The sequence below is a fragment of the Ursus arctos genome, unplaced genomic scaffold, assembly GCF_023065955.2.
Source record: "Ursus arctos isolate Adak ecotype North America unplaced genomic scaffold, UrsArc2.0 scaffold_2, whole genome shotgun sequence".
NCBI classification, from domain to species: domain Eukaryota; kingdom Metazoa; phylum Chordata; class Mammalia; order Carnivora; family Ursidae; genus Ursus; species Ursus arctos.
In genome coordinates this window covers 56372000-56386978 of record NW_026622874.1, presented here as the reverse complement: position 1 = coordinate 56386978, position 14979 = coordinate 56372000, and the positions used below count along the sequence as shown (strand labels likewise).

The window sequence follows — 14979 nt, the reverse complement described above, 5'->3', positions numbered from 1 at the left end:
AATCATATGGCTTATAAGGGGTTAATGCCCAAGATATATAAAGAACTTATACAACTCCATAGCAAAAAAAAAAGGAATCTGATTAAAAACATGGGAAGAGGATCTGAATAGACATTTTTCCAAAGAAGATCTACACATGGCCAACAGATAGAGGAAAGCGGCTCGACATCACTAATCATCAGGAAAATGCAAATTGAAACCACAATGAGATCGTACCTCATTCCTGTTAGAGTGGCTCATATCAAAAAGACAAGAAAAAGCGAGTGTTAGTGAGGATGTGGAGAAAAGGAAACATTCGTGCATTCTTGGTGGCAAAATATATTGGTGCTGCTACTATGGAAAACCGTGTGGAGGTTTCTCAAGAATTAAAGTAGAACCACCACATGATTCAGCAATTCCATTTACGGGCATTTATCCAAAGAAAATGAAAACACTCACTGAAAAAGATATAGGCACCATGTTTATTACAGCACTATTTGCATAGCCAAGACACAGAAGCAACCTAAGGAACCATCAATGCGTGAATGGATAAAGAAAATGTGGCATACACACACACACACACACACACACACACAGTGGAATACTCTGTAGCCTTGAAAAAGAAGGAAATCTTGTTATTTGCAACAACATGGATAAACCTTGAGGGCATGATTATGCTAAGTGAAATAAGTCAGACAAAGAAAGATAAATACCACATAATCGCACTTACATGTGAAATCTAAAAACCAACCGACCAACAAAAATCCAAACTCACAGATACGCTAAACAGATTGGTGGTTGCCAAAGGTGGGGGATGATGGGTGGGTGAAATGAGTGAAGGTGGTCAAAAGGTACAAACTTCCAGTTATAAAATAAGTAAGTCATGATGATGGAATGATACAGCATGATGAATGTAGTCAATAACGTTGTATATTTGAAAGTTGCTAAAAGAGTAGATCTTAAAAGCTCTCATCACAAGAAAAAAATTATAACTGTGTGGTGGATGTTAACCAGACTAACTCTGGGGATCATTTCATAAGATATACCAACATTAATCATTAGGTTGTGCACCTGACACTATTCTAATATTATAGGTTCAGTTATCTCTCAGTAAAAAATAAAGATTATAAAATAAAAGAGCTATTGAGTGATCTTTCTTCCTCATGTGTAAGAAAGATGAGAATTGGAGAGAGTATTGCTTATGTATATGTTTACTGAATTTGTTCTAGACCTACTAAAATTTATGTGCCCTTGGGGTCCCTGAGATACCTCAATATCCCTCCAAAAAATTCTTTTTTTATTGCATAAGCTAGTTCAAATTGAATTTGCAGCCTGTATCAGATCTGTTTTACACATAGGAACATTGCAAAGTTGAGCCATTTGCACAGGGCCATTGGGTGACCAGGGACAGCAGAGCTGAGATTAAATCAATATCATATTGACCCTTGAGCCTATCATTTATCCCATACTGCCACTAGAAGAAAGTGTTTCCTCTTCTCAGCTGTCTTAAGAGGCTCACACCCCTTATAGTTAGTTGTGGCCATGTGACTTGCTTTGGTGGAAGAAATGTGATCAGAAGTGACATGATTCATTCTTAGGGGAGACGTTGATTGCTGGTGCTCAACTGTCCTCTCCATCTCTGTTCAGCAACCCTGAGAGCATCACAGGATGGAGGAACCGTAAGATCAAAGATGTATGCATCACTGAGCCAATGCTCTGGGAAGCCACCTGAACTGACAGCGGACTTCTCATGAGAAAGAAAGAAACTTTTGTTGTTTCAGGCCCCTGAGCTTTTAGAATTGTCCGATTATGCAGGAAAACCTATTTTATTCTCATGTATTCAACCAACGACACCTTATTCTCCAGGCCTTCTTCTTGATTTCATATCAAATCAATTCCAACTTCCCGTTCTCTTAGAGCTATTATTTCAGTTACATATGACTGCATAATAAACCACTCCAAAACTTAAAACAATAACGATTTGTTATTTCTCATGATTCTGTGGGTTGACTCGACTCAGCCACTGGGTTCACGTGCTCCACACAGGATAACAGAAGCTCATTTATGTGCCTCCATTTGGTGAGGAGTTTGGCTGGGACTGGAATGTGCGAGGCAGTCTTTCATCCTTGGAAATCTCTTCCCATGTGGCCTTTCATTTTTGAGAAGTCTAGCCCAAGCTTCTTTACAAGGTGGAGATTCTAAGAGGACAGGCTCCTATTTGCAAGTGCTCATCGAGCCTCCACTTGTGTCACGTTTGCTACTATCTCATTGGCCGAAACAAGTCATGTGGCCAAGCCTAGCATCGGTATAGATGGGATGGTACCAGGGCGTGAATTCCAGAAGACATGGTTCTTTGGGACTTTCAAGGTAACAGTCTAGAACAGCCATTAATTAAGCACTAACATTGAATATTCACAGTTTTAAAAGTGTTTTTGCATTCATTATCTCATTGTTGTTAACAGTAACCCTTGAGGAACAAATACATGCCACCTCTATTTTACAAAGAAGGGGACAAGAGCTCAGAAATCTGGACACCTAAAATCACACAACTAGTAAATGGTAGAATTGAGACTTAACCTCAGGTCTTATTACTGCAAGTCCTGTGTTTCTCTGTTGTTTCACAGCGACCTCTGGCCAGCACAACCTGTGATATCTAGCTATGACTTCCATGTTTGATCTTCCCAGGTTTTGAAATTTTGCTGACAAATAAACAAAATCATCCATTTTTCCAAATACTTTTCCCAAGTTTAGATTATTTTTTCTAATTGTGTGGGAGAGAACGTACCCAATTCTCAATGACTTTGATAGATTGTAACAAAGTTACTAGCAATGTTTGCTTGTTGTAAAGCAAGCCCCAACTAAGCCAGGTGGCTGTTGGAAAACACACACCTCACATCAAACTCTGAAAGGGGACTTATTTAGACTTCATAATGCCCAAAATTTCTTCTGAGGAAGAGAGCTTCTTTTCTGCACCCTAGCCCCGTGATGAAGAGTTTCAGTCCAAAACCGCCAGATCCAGGGACACCTGGGTGGCTCAGTCATTAAGTGGCTGCCTTCGGCTCAGGGCGTGATCCTGGAGTTCTGGGATCGAGCCCCACATCAGGCTCCTCCGCTGGGAGCCTGCTTCTTCCTCTCCCACTCCCCCTGCTTGTGTTCCCTCTCTCACTGGCTGTCTGTCTGTCAAATGGATGAGTAAAATCTTTAAAACAAACAAACAAACAAAAAAACCCCACCAGAACCAAATTCCATAAGGAATTTACATTTCTGTGCAAACATCAGTACGAGATCACAACTGACTAGCAAGACTTGCATCACTGAAGGGGGGTTCACTTGGGGGGCTTATAAGATTGAGAAAGCATCCATAATTCTCATTAATGCTTACAATCACTGGATGCTAGAGAATAAATCACAAGGAGAGTAAGATCACATCTGTCTCAGAAGCACAACCTGTCGTGCTGTTGCCACGGTCATCAATGGGTGGAATAGACATTCAGAGGAACTGCAGTCCTGGGGCTCATTATGAGCTGGAATCTGCTGCCAGGCTCTCCCTGGATGAGGCGCTCTGCTGAGGAACACTTCCTGCAATGTCGTGTTGTCTGGTTCCATACTCTTGGCTCCCAGCCTCCAGGTGACACTTTTCATTAGGAACCTTGGTTGGCTGGGCCTTTGATCCATTCCCTTCAATTTCCTTGTCACTTTCCTGGTATAGAGAGCAACACAGAAAAGTTTTAACTGCAAACCAAGTACCTCTGAACTCCCCCCCTTGCAGAGACAGCCCTGTAAGAAGCTCCTTTATTTAAGTGATCGCAGGTTTCACATTCAACCAACTCTACAACCCATCTCATGACATTCGAACTTCACACAAGAAAGGCAACTACGAAGTACCATGGAGTGAAATTGTACATGATTACCAGGTGGAAGAATAATTTATATGAAGCGGAAGCAACCGGTCTTCCCCCATCAGGATGTCACATACCTTATGTTGTGTTCTATAGTACTCATTTAACGCATACTGATATTTGGGTTGATTAAGACCAAAGAAGGTAGCAAATCTTCCACCAAGGAATTCACATGCTAAAAGAAGAACAAGCACTTGGTAAGCTGAGGTAATAACTTAAAGTCAATTGAGGGGGCAAGAGTTTAAACTTGCCTGCAGGTGGTCCATTACTACACTTAACTTTAAGGCTGACAAAAGATTTTCACTGCTCTGGACTCTCAAAAAATTCTAGGACTCCAAAGAATTGCTAACTCTTCTCACTTCACGAGGGATGACGTCTAAACTATCCTTTCCAGACGGGTATGTCAGGAGAGACTTTCAAAATACTTACTACCCAGGGTCAGCGTTGGTCCTGAGCAATCAGCGTAGATGCTTTGGTTGTAAAATTTAGGGATAAAGCTTTAGCATTGATCGTGGTTTCCTGAAGATGTCTCCTAGAAATGTTTTCCTTTAAAATTATAGGATGTCTGACACCCCACTTCCCCATGACACAATTTTCTGATCCCCATGACTGATTCCTCTTTTTGGGATGTTGCTCGTATGACACATTAAAATGGTTTTCAAAATACTCTAGCTCTTTAATCTGTTTGCTTGCCACCATGCCTGGTACATGTGTGTAAGAGAAGTTTCTAAAATATTAGAATAAATCTTGGGAAGTTTTCCTGTTTATGTCCTACTAGAGTTTTCAATTGAAAACACTAATTACACATTCATCCGGGCGTCAGCTCTATCCAGAGTTTCCGTGTGGAGTCCAGGGTGCTGAGTGCTAGCATATTTATGCTTCTACTGCCACCTGGAAGCCCCATGCAGATGTGCTTGAATGCTGCAGTCCTGCTTGGAACCTGGAAGCCAGCTTGATTCCCCTTGCCTCCTGTCCTTGCCGTCTTCAGTCAAAGCCTAACGTGGAAATCACTGCAGTTCTTGTTGTCCTTCACATTTTCATATCACTGTAGTGGGTTTTGCTTTTGTCACCGGACCTAGTCTCCTAAGGCTTTCTCTCTCCAAAACATTTCATCTCTTTAAACAGTCTTGCCCTAGCTAAAGCACAGAACGCTGGAAGACGGCATTTTTTCTGCCAATGTATTATGGTTGAGGCAAGATTAGTATCTCACCCAGTCCCAAAGTAAGTTCCAAATCCGCAACCCTCTACCCTGATGTGAAAGTCCTTTAAGGCTCATACTATCTGACTAAATCACCCCATCATTACTTTTTACTGTAATTTAAAGACTTCCTTCCCCTCCCCCACCCCCAGTGACTTGCATGGTCTACACACTGACCTTAGCCATACTTTCATAGCACTCTGAGGATATTGCCTCCCTATATCGGCATTACTGAGTCTCCCAATCGGTAGTCCCTATGCTCCCTCTACCCCGGTGATGTGGCAACAAATTATAATTATAGGCATGTTTACTGGCCTATCATATCCTTTGAATATTGAGTCCCTTGAAAGCAAAGACTGTCATTTGTCTTTGCGTTCCAGGGACCCACACGGTGCCAAACACATATTGGCACTCAATAAATGTTTATTTAATGAATGAATGAAGACCAATTCCTCAGAGCTAGAGCTATACTTCGTATTTTCTCACATTTTTAAAGTTGTTTCCTTCCCATTGTCCAGACAAGCATATGCAAATTAGGAGGAAATAAGTAATTAGGTGTCACCAATTGTGTTTTAAAGAAAATTGGTGAATGTTAAAATTTCGTATTTCATCTGTTATAAATAGCCACTTAGGCCATCCACTATGTCCCTGGGAAGGGTCAATGAAGTTCTTATTCATAACAGAGCGATTATGATGAGGGAACTTGGAACTGTGTCGTATAACAATATTTTTAAAAAATACTTGAAAGTTTATTCAGATAGTGTCAACAGGGGTTTGAGAAAGGCTATTGTCTTCAAATATTTGCCACTCTGTCCTACGAAAGAGGAATCTAGACTTGTTTTATATGGTCTTAAGAAAGACAACTAAGATCAGTGGGAATAACTTTAAAAGAAGACAAAATATAAGCTAGAATTTACTAAAAACAGTTTGAAAGAGATGGGAGCGTCTGCCTAAAGATGTGAGGCTCTATGCCTTTGGGAATGTTGAAGCAGGATCGAGAAGTGACCGAGTCGTCCCTTCTCCAGGATGCCGTGGAGTGGAATAAACTATTGGAAACCCTAACTCTGAGCGTCTGTAAGTCTATCCTTGAGTATTTAGGACAAAATAAATAAATAAATAAATAAATAAATAAATAAATAACCTGGGCAGTACTTACTAGAAAATGAGGTGCTTGCTATTTGCCCTGCCCAAAACCACAGATAGGGCCCCCATGAAAGTGTAGACTGAAAAAAGAGAGAAAAATCAAGTTAGAGTAATTATTAACAGGAGTGCTGATACAAAGTGTTTCATGTAGAGGTTTCAAATGCTTTATGGTATATTTCATTTTCTTTCTCATAGAGGAGAAATACAAAGTTAACAAAATTATGAGTTGACTATAAGCGAATCTAGAAAGCAAACCAAGGGGAACAAAGAGTTAGCTTAAAACTATATTTTCTACAAACCTTGTCTGGCTTAATCTCTCATTCGCCCAGCCCCCATGTTCGCTAATATTTATACCCTAAGCTTACGGGATCATGTGTTGAATTTGTTTTCTGTTCCTTTTTTTCTTCCTCTTCCTCCTCCTCTGTGGTATATTCTTCCATGATGTCTCCATCAATGAAATGGATAATTCTTTTGGGAGTCGTTCTTTTGGGAGATCCACTCTTCTCTAATTCTGACTCCTGGAAATTGTCTTTTTCCATAAGAAAATAAAACAACTAGGGAGTTAAAAGCAGGGCACCTTAGGTCACGTGGCCCTGCGAAGTGTTTATATAGCTGAGAGGTGCCTAGCTATTTTCAGTGGATGGTAAAGCTAGAGACTTCAGATGTAATCATAGCTGTGACCTCATCAGTTCTTCAAATCCAACAAGGACTGTTCAGTTCTGTACCAAAATGGAAAAAATTTAATTAGTAGTGAAAATGTGAACTTTGAGTCTCCAAACAAAACTTTCATCAGGGTGTCCTTACACCTTATTAATTACAAAACCAACAAATAATAGTAGGACGAGGCCATTAACCTATGGAAATTTCCCAGTTATTTCAATAAATCATGAGAGGCAATATGTGTCGTGATTAAGAGGGCAGGCTTTGCACAAAGAAGGAAAAAATTGTCAAGTATACCTGGTAAAGGATTTCTTTTCAGAATATGTAAAGAACTATTATAATTCAATAAGTAAAAGACAAAAAAACTCAATTGGAATATGAGCAAAGAGGGGTGCCTGGGTGACTTAGTTGGTAAGTGTCTGCCTTTGGCTTGGGTCATGATTCTGGGGTCCTTTTTTTTTTAATAATAATTTTTTATTATATTATGTTAGTCACCATACAGTACACCCCTAGTTTTTGATGTAAAGTTCCATGATTCATTACTTGCTGGGATGGAGCCCCATGTCAGGATCCCTGCTCAGTGGGGACTCTGCTCCTCCCCTTCCCTCTGCCTCTCCCCCCCGGCTTATGCTTCTCTCTCGCTCACTCACTCTCTCTCTCAAACATATAAATAAAATCTTTTCTAAAAATCCTTTTACTTAGTATCTCTGTGCCTTGGTTTCCTTATCTATAAAAAAAGAGTAATACAGTTTGAGTGTATGTTTGAATATAGTACCAACATTTTAAAATGAGAATTCTGTGAGTAAAGACACACCACAGAATTAGAACAATTCTTAGCAAACAGCAAGTGTCTAGTAAAAGCTAGCTATTATTAAGGACCTATCACATAATAACGTATGTATTAGACACTATTCTCATGTGGTAAGCACACTACTGTCTTAATTAGTACTTAATATATTTTAAGATTATATCAGCAAATATGGCAGACTGAGCTGATGTGAACGACTTCTTTCCTGTTCCAAATACACAAGATTAAACAAATAAAAAAATATTAACTCAAGCTGTACTAAGGCAGAGAGAGAGACCAGAAAGAAGGAAGCCTAGGTATCCACAAAAGAAGGAAATCTCCAAGTCCTAAGGGTGAGTTAAAGCTGACGCGGTTCCTGAGGGTTTCAGAAATAGGCATTGGGGGTTGAAGTTTTAACACAGATGCGGAGAGGAGAGCCCACATCACAGATGCTGTGAGTGTGAGGAGCCCAAGTGAAACACCCTTGTAAAGCCAAGATAATAAGGTACAATCTTACCCATAAAATAAGGACTAGAAGAACTGCCTACTGCTTTACAGAAGTGGCAAAGTAATTTGTCATCTCCTGGCAACATGGGTAGAGATAGTCACCTGAAAAATACTGGAACCCCAGGCCAGTACCAAATGCTGCGTGTGGCCAAATTCGTAGTCCTCCGGTGGTTTGAGGACCCGAAGTGAAGCTACGGGACCTAAAGGCAGCGTAAGCCAGAACTCTGTTGGAAGCAAGCCAAAGCCGCCCTGGAGGGATCTGTCAGCAAGACAGGGTACGCTGGATCTCCACTAAACACAACTCTTGCCAAGAAGGCACTTGGAAAAACTTACACATCACGGGAAGAAGCCAACCATCTTGAGGAAGGGTAAGCAGAAGAAAAAATTGGGAGAGTCTTCACCCAAGAGTTAGGAATAATAGAAAAACACAAAACTTGAAAATGAGTATGTTTCATATATTCAAAGGGATAAAGGAAACAAAACATAATATCCAAGAGGAACAGGTTGACTTGAAAAAGAACCGAACAGAAATTCTAGAAATGAAATATAGAGTCAACATAGGATAAGCCTATCCTATGAAGAAATCTCTCATAACACAGCATAAAGAGGTATATCTTCCGTTAACAGGAAAGAAAAGTTTTGAGATGAAAAATCGGTGAGAAAGTTCGATACATGTTGATTGGGAGCTCAGAAGAAGTGAATAGAACAGGGGACATAGTGTTTGAAGAGGAAATGACTATGAATTTTCGATATTTGAAGAAAGACATAAATCCTCAAATATAGGAAACATAAAGAACCATTAAGAAGGTTAAAAAATAAATCAAACCTAGACCATGGAAATTACAGAAAATCTTAGTTTACAATAAAGAAGGCAGATTACTTATAAAGGAGTAACAGACTAGTGGCTGACTTCAGATCAGCAACAACTGAGACCAGAAATACATATGTTTATGTATATATGAATATTCATATATTTATGTGTCATAAGGGCCAAGTGCAGGCTGCCCCAAGATAGGCGACTTCGGCATATTGATTATTTTATTTTATTTTATTTTATTTTATTTTATTTTATTTATTTATTTTTTAAGATTTTATTTATTTATTTGACAGAGACGGCCAGCAAGAGAGGGAACACAAGCAGGGGGAGTGGGAGAGGAAGAAGCAAGCTCATAGCGGAGGAGCCTGATGTGGGGCTCGATCCCAGAGCACCGGGATCACGCCCTGAGCCGAAGGCAGACGCTCAACAACTGCGCCACCAGGCGCCCCGGCATATTGATTATTTTAAATAAAAGTTACTTAAGAGCCAGCCTGTGCAAGGACGCTCAGACCCTCCTCTGTCCCCCTGAAAGCAGGAAATCTGTGTGAAAGGTACCCTCCCTAGGTACCAGACTTGGAAATTTAGAGCCAAGAAGACTGTACAAATAGCTCTCGTTACTTTTTACTCATTTACTCTCCCAGCCCAAAGTCTGTTTAGAAGTCCTTACTAATTAAAGCTCTGAACGTTTAGTTTGTCCTCTCAATTCTTCACAGCTTTATTCTCTGTCTAAAAAGTATAAAAACTGCCTGCCTTGGTCATTTCTTGGGTCTGTTTCATTATTGGGTCTCAGTGTGCAGGTAATAAAACTTTGATTTTTTTCTCCTATTAATCTGTCTCATGTAAATTTAATTCTTAGTCCAATTGGAAGGTCTTGAGTATAGAAAAGAATTTTTCATGCCCTTCAGTATCTGTGAATAAGTCACCAGATCTTCTTGGTAGGGTGCTGAGTTTATGTCATTGGCAAAGGTAAGAGTTGCACGAGGCCTGTCAAGGCTGAAATTTGTCACCTGCAGCCAGGTGATGTGATACCCGCCCAGCACAGGGGCTCCTAAGGAGACTTGAGCAATACACAGGGTTTTCCCTGCCTGACTAGTGACTGTATCACTCAGCAAGAAATAGGAAAGGTTGTTACCACTTAGTTTCTGATGCCAAAGGGCAGCAAAAAGTAACCATTTTACTTGGGTGTTTAAAACCACCTTGTCAGTGCCATGAGACAAAAAACACATCCTACAACAATAGTCAAAAGGAAATGGAAACATTTTAAAAAGCGACTCACCTGCCTTTATCCCTCTGCGTTTTCTTTCATTGCTTTTATTTGTTACGTTTGGCTTTGAAATTAGTACAGAATTTGGGGCTGCAAGTTGTTCGGGAGATGATAAGTCAGTGGAACTCGGCTGAGGCCATACAGAGCCCTCGGATATGCTGACGTGGACGTGTGCTAGTGTGTGTCTTACAGGGTGGGACATGTTTGAGTTGTGGGAAGGTCAGTGATATTACACACACGGCATTACATAAACCCAGTGGCGGTTAAACTTGTCCAGATTAGAATCATCTAAGGTTCTTTTAAGAAATTCTAAGGGCAGGGGCGCCTGGGTGGCACAGTGGTTAAGCGTCTGCCTTCGGCTCAGGGCGTGATCCTGGCGTTATGGGATCGAGCCCCACGTCAGGCTCCTCCGCTATGAGCCTGTTTCTTCCTCTCCCACTCTCCCTGCTTGTGTTCCCTCTCTCACTGGCTGTCTCTGTCTCTGTCAAATAAATAAATAAAATCTTTAAAAAAAAAAAAGAAAGAAAGAAATTCTAAGGGCAGACCACTCCCCAGACCACTTAAATCACAGTCTCTATGGTGGGACATGGGCATCAGTTATATTTGAAGCTGCCCAGGTGATCCCACTGTGCAGGCAAGTTTGGGGACCAGCGTCCTACAGAAGCAGGAAAAGATTTAGTAACTCGGTGTACATTAAGCTAGCGCCAAGATAAATCTTGTGTATTTTTTTTCAAGCGAGCTTTTCACCTTTTGCTTCTGAGACTCCCCCCCCCCCCAACCTTGCTCCAAGCTAAAAAGCTTAAATATAAAAAGTTTAAGAATGGGGCCCAACAGTCCCACTCTCTTACCGTACTTTACTCCTCTGAAGACCATCTCTCAGTTCACACATTTCCAAACCAAGTGAAGTACCCATCCCCCACACACCTGGCTCACCTGTTACCGAGATTACAGATCTTAGCTCCCTGTTGGCTCTCTGAAGAAAATACTGGTTTGGGTTCTTCATGATAAGAGTGTTGGGAGTTAAATAGGCATTTATATCTTTTAATTCTGGGGGGTTCAAAGGGATGGAGTGAGGAGAAAGAAAAACAAAGAAAGAGACCTAGCTTATAGTTGATTTAGTGAATGTTTTTCTGCCACCTAATGGGCTTTTTAGGACGTGCTATGCAAAATTACTGAAGAATGTGGAATCTACTTATTTTAAGATTGTATTTATTTGAGAGAGAGAGAGAGAGCACAAGCCAAGGGAGGGGCAGAGGGAGAGGGATGAGCAGACTCCCCACTGAGCAGGGAGCCCCACGAGGGGCTTGATCCCAGGACCCTGGGATCATGACCTGAGCCGAAGACAGAAGCTTAGCGGACTGAGCCACCCAGGCGCCCCTGGAATCTGCTTATTTTTATTTACAAAACCCTCGGGAGTACCACCAACTTCGCACCATGTATGTAGACATGAATATTTTGCAAGTGAGCTTCGGAAGGCCAAATACTCCCTATGACATGCTTTTTATCTCCATTTAATTCTTATGAGCACCTCTACTTTTTGTTTCTTAGAAACCCCAAATCCAGTTTATCAAGGATTGTGCCTAAGTGTATAGTTAACAGACCATATAATCTCTCTAACCTTTCAATATTGGAGCACCTTGGAGCTCAGTGATTGGATCTCTTCTGTTTTCATCTATTCGTTGATGATCTTATTTGGCCCAATGGCTTTAAGTACTATCTAAACACAAATTGATAACCAACAGTGTTACCTCCAGGTCAGATTTCCCTTGGATCTCAGATTCATAGATCCTCCCATCAACCCAACATCGCTTCTTGATGTCTAATAGACCTCTCAGTCCTGACATACCTAAAGCTTTGCTCACACTTCCAGTGCATTATCTTTCTGCACAGACCTCCCCTAGACACACACTCCTATCTCCTCCTCTGGGAGACTTTCCGTTTCACTAATGGCAGTTCTATACTTCCAGTTCAGACCAGAAGCTTGGGAGTCATTCTTGCTTCTTCTCATTTACTCACACCACCCCATAAGTCCATCAGGAAATCCTCTGGGATATTTCTGGAACCCTCGTACTACCACTCCACACTGGTCTGGGCCATCATCGCTCACCTGGATTGTTGTAGTGGCTTCTAACTGGCCCCCTACTGTTTATACTCAAAAGGCAGCCAGGGTTTTTGAAGTCACTCCTCTGCTTAAAACCCTCCAGGGGGTTAGCTTGGCCCCTAGGAGAAAAGCCCAAGTCTTTACAATAGCCGGCAGGGCTGTAGATCTGGCCCCAATACTTGTCTGATCTCATTTTGTGCTGCTCTCCCCTTCACTCATTCCCCCTCCACACACTGGCCTTTGCACTGTCATTCCCTGAACACAGATTCCAGGCTGGCACCTTGTGCCCGCAGTTCCAGGACTAGGCTTTCCTCCCCCGGACTTTGTTCCCTCACTTCCTTCAGGGTTTTAACACACACGGTCTACTCTGAGCAACTCTGTCTCTGGAGGCCTCTTCCCGTTCCCCTCACCACTGCCACCACCACTCAACAGTCTACCTCGCTATTGGGTCTCTTTAGTCCTTACCATCATTGAACATACTCTGTATTTCACTTGTCTCCCTCTCCGCTTCCTGCAGCCTGTCCTCTGGCCAGAGTGGGAGGGGCTTTACCTGTGTGCTTCCTGCTCTATCTCCCGCCCCCACCGAGACGAGGCTGGAACTCAGTATTTGTTTAATAAATGAACCATCTGTTTAGATCATTTGAACAGGTGTAGGGGGGGAGGGATTATGTAATAGAGTGGAAAAAAAGGAGAGAACAGACTTGTAATTGGCTTTATTCCTGATGCTAAAATAGCTGCCTTTTGTTTAATACTTTTCTCATTACCTTTACACGTTAATCATTTCATTAACTCCTTCACTGGAACACACAGCATTGGAATCTGTCCCAACAAAATAACACACTAGTTCCACACCTCGGCATTTAACCTCAGGAAGACATCATACCTAAAATTTCCGAGTTCTTTCAGTTTTCATTAATCGAGACATGTTTTCAGGTGAACCAGGTTCAAACACAGCAGAGCAGCCCCGTGGGGGTAGATGCTCTCCAGGAGCTTACAGAGCCAAGGCAGGTACTCCCAGCCTCCACTGTGCCCCCTTCCCCAGAGGGGTCTGAAGATCGAGCCTCTGCTGAACGCAGGCCTGGACAGCCAAAGCCCCACTTCACACAGCAGGATTCACTACCGGCATCTACCCGCCATTTCATGTGAGGAAAATGGCCGGCTCCAATCCGTGACTCACCCTAGAGGGGAAAGGGCAGGGTGGAGCGAGGAATTATGTGGCTGAGCAAAGATGAACACGTCTATCAACCAACCACTGTTCCCCGTGAGAATTGCTGACAGAACATTACCTGGCAGGATTTTTGTATCTTTATTTTCAGTATTGAACCGTGCACAATTGTGCACCCAATCACTGTGGATACAGAGACACTACTGAGGGCATTTCTCAACTTCTTCTATGTCGTGGTAGAGGATGTAGGAAATTCTCTGGAATCCTCGAGGTGACCAGCCTGGGAGCTCCAGCCAGCTTACGCTCTGCCCAACAGAGAGGCTGAGTTGGCTGAGATTAGTAGCTTGAGGGAAACTAGTTGAGAAGTTCTAGACAGTAAAAACCCAAGGGGCACCTGGCCGGATGAGTTCAAGACCCATGTTGGGTGGGTGTAGGTATTACATAAACGAGCAAAACTTTAAAAAAAATTTTTTTAGAGAATAAAACTCAATCTACTGCTGAACAAACATTTTCTCTAGGGAGCACTCTGAATGACAGTATGAACTCACACCTACCTCAAGCATATCGAAGGTTTTAAATATATTGAATTGCATTTAAGTGATAGCTCTGGCCTTTTGGATAAGTGGACTCTTGTTCAGTACTTCAGAGTAGGCTCCCCTTAATTTAGTCCCTTTAGTTTACTACTAAAACATGTTTAAAAGTGAAGATGTTGGGGGGCGCCTGTGTGGCGCAGTCGTTAAGTGTCTGCTCTCGGCTCAGGGCGTGATCCCGGTGCTCTGGGATCGAGCCCCACATCGGGCTCCTCCACTGGGAGCCTGCTCCTTCCTCTCCCTCTCCCCTGCTTGTGATCCCTCTCTTGCTGGCTGTTTCTATCTCTGTCGAATAAATAAATAAAATTAAAAAAAAAAAATGAAGATGTTGGGGTGCCTGGGTGGCTCAGTCGGTTAAGCATCTGCCTTCGGCTCAGGTCATGATCTCAATGTCTTGGGATCAGACTGGGCATGGGGCTCAGTGCAGAGTCTGCTTCTCCCTCTCCCTCTGCTCCTCTCCCCCCACTTGTGCTCTAATAAAGAAAATCTTTAAAAATAAAATTAAAATGTAAAATCTAAGCAAATGACTCAAATATCAAGTCTTTAGACACAAAATTATACTAACCCAAATGACTTTGCAAGTTTTTTTTTTAAGATTTTATTTGAGAGAGAGAGCACAATGGGGGGTGGGGGGATAGCAGAGAGAGAGGAAGTGGACTCCCCACTGAGCAGGGAGCCTGACGCGGGGATCTATCCTGATCCCAGGCCCCTGGGATCATGACCTGAGCAGATGGCAGTCACTTAACTGACTGAGCCACCCAGACGCCTACAAATTTATTTTTATACACACATTAAGAGATTAAAAATGTGGTATTTTCTAAAGCACACTCTGGAAAGTAAGATTTTTGAATGGGGTTTTATGTCTCAGT

At 42.0% G+C, this 14979-nt stretch overlaps 1 protein-coding gene across 2 annotated transcripts; it reads right to left on the bottom strand.

The window, feature by feature from the left end:
* Nucleotides 1-447: 447 nt before the first annotated feature.
* FAM177B (family with sequence similarity 177 member B) lies at nucleotides 448-12930 on the bottom strand. Of its 2 annotated transcripts, XM_048225351.2 has the most exons (6): nucleotides 12821-12913; nucleotides 11873-12474; nucleotides 6585-6938; nucleotides 6233-6299; nucleotides 3956-4053; nucleotides 448-3679 (listed from the first exon to the last, which is right to left on the bottom strand). In XM_048225351.2, exons 3-6 carry the CDS (start codon nucleotides 6756-6758, stop codon nucleotides 3497-3499), a joined length of 522 nt encoding a protein of 173 aa, XP_048081308.1. In that variant the 5' UTR covers nucleotides 6759-6938; nucleotides 11873-12474; nucleotides 12821-12913; the 3' UTR covers nucleotides 448-3496. The 2 variants fall into 2 exon arrangements, with proteins under 2 accessions (XP_048081308.1, XP_026373058.1); XM_026517273.4 differs by lacking the exon at nucleotides 11873-12474 and having other exon boundaries at nucleotides 12821-12930.
* Nucleotides 12931-14979: the final 2049 nt, after the last annotated feature.